This window comes from Buceros rhinoceros, unplaced genomic scaffold, assembly GCF_000710305.1.
Source record: "Buceros rhinoceros silvestris isolate BGI_N320 unplaced genomic scaffold, ASM71030v1 scaffold14600, whole genome shotgun sequence".
Lineage (NCBI taxonomy): Eukaryota > Metazoa > Chordata > Aves > Bucerotiformes > Bucerotidae > Buceros > Buceros rhinoceros.
The window spans coordinates 1641-13252 of NW_010389124.1; the positions used below are offsets into that span (position 1 = coordinate 1641).

An 11612-nucleotide genomic window follows, 5' to 3' on the forward strand; every position below is an offset into this window, starting at 1 on the left:
ATGATTCTGTAGTTCTGTGGTATTTCAAGCCGTAAAAGTCCTTTCTGACTGCTTTGCCTGGATGGGAGGATATACTCACCAGAACATCCGCTAAAGACAAGGCCTGTAGTCTATCCTGTGCTCATTCAGTGTCACTGCCTGAGCTTTCCTTGGTCCTTTTTGGTAGGGTAGATGTGTTGAGTGTTACCTGGTAGACTCCAGTTTTGCGTTAATGGATGGAAGGAAACTGTACTGCAAGGTGAGAATGCATAGTAAGGGAGAATTTCTTTTTTAAATCCTGCACCCCACCCCCAACCCCACACTTAGTAGACTTAAGCCTCGGCTGCCTGTAGCTTTCACTGATAGTTCTGTAACCCCAACGCATAGAATATGCACTTCTTGAGCAGACTCACCCTCAGAGTGAATGCCTGTTGCATAGGTTTCCGCTTCAATGACTGTATGGGCTTTATCTTAACAGGAAGATCATAGGGATTTCCAACAAATCACTGCTTTATTAATATCAACACATGTTGGGGTTCAGCTTTGTATGGAAAGGAAGCTTTATTCACCTGGAAATAGGATCGTTTATATAGTGATTAATGAATGGACTGAGATATATCAGTTCTGCAGTTAACAAAAAAAAAAGGCAGCTTAAGAGGAGACGACAAAGTAACAGCAGCAGTCAGAAAACTTTGTTCAGAAAGCAGAAATACTCAGAAGATAAATGACAGCAGCAGCAGCTGCAGTTGTTAATCTTCACATCTTCACATGCTGATGTTTCCAAGAGCGCTTCTCACCATCTCTTTAAACTCATTTATGTGCAGTGTGTACGTGCCCTCTAGGTACTTGCCAATAGTAGCTTATTTGCAGATGAATTAAATTTAGATGGGTAGTTGATGCTTCCATGATGTATGAACCAAACTGCTAATTGTTACTCTTCAATAAAGCTGTGGATCTTTGAGGAGGATGCTGGTGGCACTTAGTAGCTGCAGGGATTCCTAGAAAAATATTTTGCTTGAAACCAACATTTTTCACAAGCCATTCTGGTTGCTGGTTGTTTTGTGCTTTGTCTTTCATTGGGTCGTTTTGCAGACCCAGGTTAGAAAGCAAATGCCTAACAGGCTGTGCCTGCTCAACTGAGGGGCAGTGACATCTGGCAGAGAAGCAAGTATGAGGGTCAGGAATAGGAGGGATACAAGAAACCTTTAAACCACCTCCACAAATGAAGAATTTGTGTAGTGGAGCTACACTGAGATTATCCATTACTGTTTGTTTGCTGAGTAAGCAAGGCATGCAGGTTAGGACCATAACAGCTGAAGGATTTAAACCATGACTTGGAAATCAACACTATGGAGGCAGCTTTATGACTGCCTTCAGCTCATCTGGGACAGTTTTTCTCTTCCTCTTCCTCTTCCACCTCCATCTGTGCATTCCCACTCCTTTTGCTGTGCTGGCAGTAGTCCACACATGCTGCTTAGTGAGTTGTGAAAAGTAGCTGTAAAAGGGGGAAAAGTGCCAGCAGGAAGGAGCAGCTGAGATGAGGAGATTAAGGATGAGAGTGAGCTGCCCCTTTTGATGGCAGCGCCAATCTTATTTGGTTTAATGTGGCCTTGAAACCACTCCCAAGAACACTGGAAAAAAACCCTCTAAACACATTCCTTTGGGTGAAGAAGACTGTTCAGGGAGTTTTAAGAAAACCATCTGAGCAATGGGGGGAGGTTCGCTAGTGGCTGATAAGCCATTGGCCCTGGTGCATTACTCACTCCAGCTTCATCAGCACTGGGGTTTTAGCTATCGTTTTGGCTGCACGTGACAGTACGGAGAGGCAAAAGGCAAGCCAGCGGTATGTGACCTCAGGTGATAAATTTGTGATAAATTATTCTACTGATCAGAAAGGAGTGGCATTGTCACCTGGCAATCCACTCTACTTTAATCAAGGATGCTCTATCTAGCCTTACCTGTTTGACCCACAAAGTCAGAGTGAATTCCAGTGCAAATTGTCACTAGATTTTTCAGTCTCAATTTGTTAAGCGGTTTATTTTATTTTGTTGGACTTGCACCTTCTGTAGATCCTCAGAGAGGTTATTTTCTCCCAACCAGTATCTGCTAGGAATAGCTATTGTAATTTAAAAGAAAAATAAGTAGCTAAAGAAAAGTCAATACTTAAAAGTGCCAGATGACCCTTTGAAATCATAGGTTTACTGCGCATTTTTTCCCCCTCAGCTTTTCTTTTACTATTCTTTTTTCTGTTTCAACAAAAAGGTAATGTTTTAATGGAGCTAACAATCAGAATGCAATATCTATGCACGATCATAGTAGCATCATACATTCTACTATTTGAGATAGATTTGAAACTAATTTCAAATAATAGAATAATTATGCTTCTATTGCTTGGTTTTCATCTTTATTAAAACTGATTTTTTCATCTTTATTGAAACTAATTTGGCAGAATAATTGCACTTCTATTACTTGTTTTTCATCTTTATTTTCCCCTTTTGCTAGTACCCGCAGACATTTCATTCAGAAACATCAGGCATTTGAGGTGAGCACTAAAATAGCCAGCCAGGGGTGTGGTTTGTGGAAATATTTGTTTCTAAGCCTGACTGTGGGGAATCTGTCCTGCCTCCTTGCATTCCATACCTCTGGCAGAAGTTTCCATACAAAAAGCAGAGTTACCTTTAAGTCATGTAGGAGCTGGTCAAATTTCTGGAACATAAGGGTGATAATGTGTCTGAGGTGGCTTTCTACAATCACCTGGTTGTCATTGTGCCAGTAGAATGTAAGGATAGTAGGACGATTTTCCAATCTTTGATGGAGTTTATCCCATCTCTTGATGATGCTTATGCACATCTCATTCCCATGTTCCCAAGGACAGATGTGACTTCAAAACAAGGGCATTCGTCTAAGCTCATTTATATCCTTTGCAAAACATAACAACCTCATTTCTTCCTTCCTTGAGAAAACATTGCCGTTTTACACAGGGTTTTTTTATAGCACATCTGGAGTCTGGGGCATGGTTCTTCATTGCATTTTTCACACACCTAGCTCCTTCAGGCCAGCCAAAGAGGAGGAAGGAAAAGGGCCTATGTTACATGAAGTACATTGTATGCTTTAGCATTGGTACTCATTCTGCTTTAAGGTCCTATGCTGATGGGCATGAACATTAAACTTTAAAATAAATTACTCTGATTTTATGTTGAGAGGGTTTACTAGGTTTTCTTTAGGGCTAGTGGTAGGTAAGCAAGATGAAAGACAGTGTGCTGAGTAAATTTACTAACACTGGAATAAAAAGTAAATGACACACTACCTCAATAGGTGTTACGGATGTATTTTCACACATTCGTTAGAGCTGACATGAGACCACCACAGGCAATAAGCACTGGTGCTTACTCTAGAAATAATTGGGTTTAGCATGGCTTGAAACAGAAAGAGAGTTAATGTTGAAGACATTTCATTTCTGTTTCCTTTGGCTGCTAAAAAGGCTGTGAGTAGACAGTTCAGCAGATGAATGCATGTTTGGTTGGAAGACCAGGTCTTTATTCAGTAATTTTCTTTCAGTGTTTTTTGTTAGGGGACTTAGAAAAAAGGTGCTATAAACCTCACAGCAGTCACAACTTGGGAAATAAGAAACACTTTTCCTAATTGAAGCTGTGGAGAAAAATAATGTGTACACTTAAGGGAGTACGCAGTACGGAACCTGTATCCGTAGGTTTCTTGAATAGCTGTAGCCTTAGTTTTGTGTTTGCTATTAGAGACAATAAATCTCTCAGTGTTGTACACTCATCAGCAAAACTTTATGTGTTGGCTTACGGGGGATGCAAGTTTCCTTGATTCAGTTAATTCCATTAATAAGGTGATTTCGTTAATAATGTGCAGAGATCTGGCAGGTTCAGTTCTGAAGTACCAAAATGTTCTGTTTGTTAGCTTCTTTAGTTGCTTGGGAACACTGACACCTATCAAGTTGTCAAAAAAAAAAAAAATCTTTGTTCGACACTTTAGTCTCTCTTGGCTATCTCCTAACCATGCGCTGTTACCAGTGCTTTTCTAATACACATAAAGATGGTTCTAAAGACTTTTGTCTCTTGCACAGATTTGAAAACAGTTAGACAAAACGTTCAGCTCATATAACCCGTGCTATCATTTTTTGGGTAAGTCATACTTTGCTGCTTCGTGTGACCTGAAAAAGTGACTTGATGATTTCTTCATGGACTGTAACTTAAGCAAATGCCTTCAGTCACTTTCCACTGTGGGTTTTGTTAGTTTTAAAAATGTATTTGCAAAGATGTTAGTGGCTGCAGAGGACAGACTATGTTCATCAGATGATGGCTTTCAAAAAACATGAACAGAATTCTGAAGAAAATGTGAGTGGGAACATTTATCTGCGTTTCAGACATCTTTTTCTAAAGAGATTTTTTCTGTCTTCCTCAGCAATGAAATGTCCCACATATTTGACATATGATCACTGCCACAAAGCCTGCATAAAGCACTGTGAGAATAGTACCATACTCAGTGCCTGCAAGGATTATCCCACAGAAGGCTGCTTCTGTCCAGACAGACAGGTGATTTTTAATGACAGCTGTGTTGACGAAGGAGTCTGCACACAATGCATCAGTGAAGATGGCACGCACCATCAGGTAACTATATACTTAGCAGCTTACCTTTGGGAGTGGTTGGGGTTTGCACTTTTGCAAGTAATTCTGTCTTACAAGTCTAATTGTTTTCCCCTTTGGATACTTTATTTTCTAGCTCAGTTCCTTGTAACCTCAGTTCCTCATAACCGGCTGGCTGTCAGCCCCATGTAGCTCCCCTAGTGTGAAATTGGCTGGGACGGATATAAAATTCACAGCTGGGACTGTACAGACCCGGAAATGCATGACAAATTTGTGTGGAGGGAGGTCTAGAAGGAAGAGAGGAGGCATGGCATGAGTCAACGTTTACCAAGATAAACACCTCCATTCAGCAGGCTGCTACCAGTAATGACAACATAATCATAAACCCGGAACCCTCACTTAAAATGTATTGTACTGTCTTTGCAAAGCTTACTGAAATATTTTCAGTGGTTGGTGGGTAGCAGAGAGACCAAGACAATTTTATGTCAATTCATACTAGCCTACATACTTTTTTTTTTTTGACAAAAATTACTCCATTGATTAAATGAATCATTTTAGTTTTACTGAAAATCCGCTTTCCTCAGCTAAGCCAGACTTCTTTGTGACAGAATGGGGTAGGGAAGAGCTCTGAGTGCTGGGTGCCAGACTGCAGTGAAAGAGACTGTTGATGTCCTTGAATTTCAGCATCGGTGTTGCACAAGCTTCTTTTCCCTGTGTCCCCTGTTCCAAGTAACAGGGTTTGTATCTTTTCGCTCCCGACTATTCTACTCTGAGAATTTTCACCTAAGTCAGCCAGTCCTCTTAAATCTGCAGTTTTGTTATAGGACTTTAAGAAGAAGGGGCTTTAATTTCAGTATTTTTGGGGCTTTGGATTCTTACAAGATTTACAAATCTGCTGTCAAAAAAGACAATCATTTTTGTACCATAGATCCTCTGTCAATAGCAGAGGGCTGTGCAGTTAGTCAATTCTTTAAGTAAAAAGATAGATTTTAAAAAGTCAGTGAATGTATGTACTCTGAATAACTTCATTTCACATGAACAAATTAAAACTCAGATTTTGTTCAGCAAGAAATGTGTTATAAATATTTACGTTTAAACTGAAAGGAAACAAAGACTATTTGTGGCTGAAACATCTCTTTAAAAAACTGTTTGCATTGATTAACATAATGACAAAGCATCAAACTTAACAAAGCCAACACCTTTATTTAGATGACATGGTACCAGCGAGCAACGCCCTTGACTTAATGAAGCGAGTGTTCCAGGCTGGCACTGTTTTGCCGGTGCAAGAGCCATACTGCTGTCCGGTCTGCGCCGGCAGCCCCGTGGGTGTCAGTACAGCCTGCCCACCCGGATCCAAGGAGCCCCTTTTGCCATGGCTTGTGCCTTAGTGCCGCCTCCTGGAACTGTTAAAGCACAACACACTGAGAAAATATTCACTAAATGTAATTTTGAGTTTCCTACTGCTGGGCAAGGGGCTGGTACAGGAGCCTAACAGCATTAAGCCCCCTCCTCAGGCATACATACCCTATGGATTTTGGCAGTGAGAGGGAAGACATAGGGAAAATGTGTTCTTTCATTCCACCTGCATTATCCAAACCTCATTCTTCAAAATAAAGGTTAGAATTAGCTGAAAGATTGAGTACATGGACCTTGTACTTTATTTTAAGGTTACAGTATCTTCATAAATACGGACACAGCTTTTTCTTTGTGTTCTGCACTGGATCTTTGTTTTAAATACAATATCACTGGATTTGTGTAGTGCTTACTGAGTTGGCAAAATGGAAGGAAAATAAAAACAGAATATTTTTTGCAATTAAAGAGCTAGAATAAAGATCTTATTATTTCCTCTGAAGGAAAAAAATACCTTACAATCTATATAATCACTGCCCCAAACACAGATCAGTTGTGCATGATTCTCGGGGACCATGACAATTCTGGTTATTGTATTATGATTCTATGTTAAATGCTTGTTGCAAATACAGATTAAAGTCTAGGTTTTGTGTGCCTTAAATCCCTGAATCCTCAATGCATCTGAGTGTACTGTGGTGCAGTGCATTTTCCATTTAAATAATTGTTTCAAGGTCTTGTGAAGGAAAATTCAGTGCATATCCTGGGAATAATGTCTGCAGTGATATCTATTTGTTTCTGCAGAAGTCCTGAAATTTGTGAGTTGCCACATGCCCCTTAATGGGGTTTTAATTCTGAAAACCTCTTGTCTGTACCCCAATGGCAAGGCTTAGGTGCAGCTGCTGCGTGGATGGGGAGGTGGAGGGTGGGGGAGGATCAACTCACACAGCCGTTTTGCATCTCCACCATTGCAGGATTAGCTGTGTGAGCAATGCAACAGGCAGTGCAACTGGTGGTGGGTTATGATTTCCTTAACCCCCTTCTTTCCCTCTGGTGTTTATTCCTCTGTTTCTTCCTGCCCCAGATAGTGCTTGGGTTTACAGGATTCCCAGTACCAACACCCATATAGGGCTGTGCTAGCACCATGCTATTTCTTGTCATTCTTCTGGTATTAGAAAGAGACTCCTGCTTAAGCTGAAGAAAACCTGTGTGAAAATTAAGGCTGCTGAAAATGCTAGACAAAATGTTATGCATCATTTTCTCTGTGTCTTGAAATGTCCTTGTCATTTTCTCATTACCACTTGCAAACGTAAGCATTCTTTATCAGCTGCCTTCTCAGACTTTTTAATCCTGAGGCCACTGAATGATCTGGAAGAGGGCTCTAAGTTGTTTCTCCAAGCCTTGAGATAATGTTCTTTGCTAACAATACATCGACTCAAGCTTTCTTTGACTAAAACAGATTTCGTATGGATTAAATGACCCTATAAGATTTGGTTCCTAAGTTTTCTTTGTTAAACCTCTGGTTGCCTTGTTCTAGCATGCCTTATCTTTGCCATGCTGTTAACCTTTGAAAGTAACTGTCTTTTCAGACTCCTGGGGTGGCTTAAAATACAGAGATATCTCTGGGTGCAGGTGGCAGTATGCTTAGATATTTCCATCCTTTCTTCTTATTACTAAAGCAGGCTGCTATTTTTAAATGGAGTTTTCTGGATTACACCTTTTCCCTTTGTGGCATCCTACCCTACTCTACATGTTCTCACTCAGAATCTGGATAGAAAGTGCCAAATAGTTACTGTCCCATAGTGCGTCTTTTCACTCTTATCTTTCTATTCACATGGGTGTTAAATGTGGGTAGTTCTGTATAGGTAACTACATCTTTAACATCAGTGATTTCATTCTCTCTCATAAGAAGGAGCAGTGGTTGAAAAATGATAAAATTTACTGCAAGTTTCTGAATGTGCTTATTACCTCTCATTAATCACCACAGCGATGGTTTCAGATTTGGAGTTGCTATAGTGGTTTTCCAGTCTTCAGTCCACTGGGAAATCAAGTAGCATATTCTTAATTAGAAATATTCACTCTTTATTTCTCTGTGTTTAATAACTATAAGTTTGGGAAAGCAGCTCCTTCTATGTATTTCCCGAAATATTGTTGTCTCCCTTATTGCCACTGAACATCCCGTCACCGTATGTAGTTACGCAAGTCCACTGTTACAACAGCCTGCAATTGCGTATATAACATCTGAGAATTTTTTGTGCTTAAAACAATAGTAATTCCTCAGCCCAATCATGCATTCTTTACATATTTTGCTAAATTGGTACACTACAGTAATTTCAGAATTACGTGTCTCCTTTAGTTCTTACTGTTAACTGAGCAACCAACCAATCCTGTACAGAGTCTTCTAGTTTTCCAAAATAATCTTATTTGCCCTCATCCACTCCCACTGCTAACATACCAGTGACCAGAATATTTGATTTCTTTCTAGCAACCTGTTTTTTTTTTTTTCATGCAGCACATGGAAACATGGATTCCCACCAATGAGCCTTGCGAGATCTGCACATGTCTTGATAACAACAAAGTAAACTGCACAGTCCGACCTTGCCCTCCTGCCAAACGTAAATTGGTTTAGCTCTAAGTATGATTGCACTTGAGTTGATGGTTTTGTTACCTAGTTTTCTAGTTCTTATCCAAACTTGCTTTATGGATGTTTTCTTCTTACTCCAGCTGTTCAGTGTGGTCCCTGTGAAGTCCCTCGTCTGCGCAGGAACCCTGGCCAGTGCTGCCTCGAGTACGAGTGTGGTAGGTTCTCATAAACTGTTGGAATCTTCCTTGTCCCTGTTTTTTCCAGATGCTTCAAAGGTAGACAATCCCTTGTTTAATTTAATGTAATGCTCAACTTTTGAAACCACTGACTGTACCATCATCTGTGTGGAAAAACAAACAAATCCTGAGGATGTGAGTCTCTATTCCCTTCCAGCTTGACTTTGTCCCTCTTTCTGTAAGAAATGAGGAAGGGAATGGAGCAATTTGTTTTTGTCTAAATAACATTAGAATGTTCTTTTTTCAAGTCTCTATTTTTGTGTGGTCTCTATTTGCACATTAAATATAACATTAGAACCTTAATCCTCATAATCCAAGGTTGAACTGTTCCCTAAGCTATTTTGAAAACAAACTCTGACCCACTGAACTCTAACTTACATCACATTTTAGGATAACAATTGAGTGTAGGCAGAAAAAAGTTTAATGGGAAAGTGCATGCATGTGTGTGTGTCTTTTCTGAAGGACTAACTGGTCTTAAACACTCTCTCAATTTCTCTTAGTCTGTGATCTGGTTTCCTGTAACTTGCCTCCTGCCCCTGTCTGTGAGTTTGGCCTGCAGCTTGCTCTGACCAACCCTGGAGAATGCAGACCAAATTACACATGTGGTAAGACTTTTTTTTTTTTTTTAACAGGGAGTGACACTGGAACATTACATTTGAATAGCACTGACAACTTCGTTTAGACATCAATTGTTTTGCTCTGAAAGGCTTTATTTTGGAGCCAATGTACATGTAATGATTTCATAGGCTTGGAAGGAGGTTATTGTTGTCTCTTTCTGAGTAGACTTTTGAATTAAGGAAAAGAGAAACACTCTACACTTGGACATGTGTACTCTGACCCTTATGCTTATTTTACAAATCTTTTTGATGGTATATGAGGATTTTGGCAAGGTAGGAATTTTCCTGAACCTGCAGCACAATCTTTGACCTGGGTCTTTTATATATGCATTACTTCTTAGACTTTCAGTAGATTTATAACAGTCTGCAGCAGCAATTGTTGCTTGGCTGCCGAAGAGCTGTCTTGTTCACTTGCAGCATTCTGAAATGCCACGTGCTTGACATGGTATCTACCTTTTTCTGCTAGAGTGTAACAGAGAAGCATGCAGCTTAGTTCAAAGACCTTCCTGCCCACCGCATCGAGAGCTGACTGTTAGGAAGACTGAGTGCTGCGATAAATATGAGTGTACCTGCAACTGTATGAACTCTACAGTGAGCTGCCCTCTGGGATATCTATCCAGATCTCTCACCAATGACTGTGGCTGCATATCTACCACCTGTGTTCCAGACAGGGTAAGGTGAACAAAGTGTCATTTCCATAGATGAAAATATCTTTTATACATGGAGTGCAGCACCAAAGTAAGCAGGTAGCTAGGTATTAACAACTCCTCAGTGAGACTAATGGATCATAATGCCAGAGCATTTTTAATTCACGTGTGTCTGAGAGAAGTACACTGTTGCATCACAGTGTTCACTGTTTTATTACAGTCATTTACTCTGGCATGATCAACCCATTTTTTGTGACTTTGAGATAATCAGATGATCATATATATATGAAAACAAAAAACACAAGAAACTTCAAAGACATTCAAGCATTAGGAATTTCAGAGGTGATTTTAAAATTTTTACTTTGTTACTTTTGGATTAGTACAGTTACTATATACTCTTTCAATTTTATATTAACTTCACTGAAATATTTGGGACACCTTAGGCTTAAACATCTTGTGCCCATTCATTACCCTTGTCTCTGCCTGTGAAGGCATTTTATCTTCTATGAACTACATTGACACTGTATGTTTTTGCCACATTAATACCTGAGTCTGTTAAAGCTTCACCAAGATATATTTTTCTTTATTTTGCCAACCTTTTATGAAGTTGTTTTATTACGCCTACCTTTATGATAACGTTGCTTAGAGGGGAGTTTGCAGAGCAATGTAACCCTTTCACTGAAGCAGCCTTACCTAAAAATTGCCTAACAAACAGCTTAACATAGGGTTACACTGACTTGCAGCTCAGGAGCCTTTGTTTTCTGTGGCTAAGCAGTTCATGACCTTGCATAAGTCATTCTATGTCTCTGTGACTTACTTGCTATACCTACAAAAAAAAATTGTGTTCATTTCCTTAACAACATGCTGTAAAATTTGCTCATAGAAAGTGCTGTATAAGAGATGACACTCCTTTTTTGGTAGCTGTGATGGCCTAAGGATGCAAGAGAGTGCATGCTTCTCAGTCAAAATAGAATCTTTCCAGATCAGCTGATTTAGCTGAAAGAAGTTTTACCTGCACAGCTTCTTCTACAGGACTCACTGTTTGTTATCTAATGTAAATATTGGCTCACATTATACTTCCAGGAAAACTGAGACCCTGGACAATTCCACCATCTGCATATAAAATTCTCGGTTTTATTCTTTATAAAACAGCATCTTTGGTTGCACTTATTTTCCTTTCTTTAACAGCAGTGTGCTCTTTCATGTATTAATTATTGCATTCAATAGGTGTGTGTGCACAACAGCATAGTCTACCGCATTGGGACCACCTGGGAAGATGGTTGCAGGAAATGTTCTTGCACTAGTATGAGGGATGATGTTACAGGACTTCAGATGATGGAGTGTCATGACAAAGCATGTAACACCTTCTGCTCTCGGGTAAGTAACATTTAAAGGAATGCATTATCCAGCAGAGCCCTGATGGGGTTCTGAAATGGCTACTTTTAAACTTGTGTGTTTAGACAAACCGGAGGAAAATATAAAATAAGTGTTGTAGCAACGAATTATCTTGGGAACAGAGTCTAAGAGGGCCTGAGCATTACTGATTTTATTTTAGGTTTATTGTTTTGGGGTCATATCTTACTGCCAAGGAA

At 39.7% G+C, this 11612-nt stretch overlaps 1 protein-coding gene across 1 annotated transcript; it reads left to right on the forward strand.

Annotated features, from left to right (window-relative positions):
* Positions 1 to 4578: 4578 nt before the first annotated feature.
* LOC104490776 (von Willebrand factor-like) lies at positions 4579 to 11397 on the forward strand (the record flags this gene model as incomplete). The annotated part of the gene is made up of 6 exons (XM_010133113.1): positions 4579 to 4613; positions 8449 to 8551; positions 8661 to 8735; positions 9257 to 9361; positions 9840 to 10045; positions 11248 to 11397. Coding segments are annotated over exons 2-6 (636 nt in total), but the record flags the coding sequence as incomplete, so codon positions are not given.
* Positions 11398 to 11612: the final 215 nt, after the last annotated feature.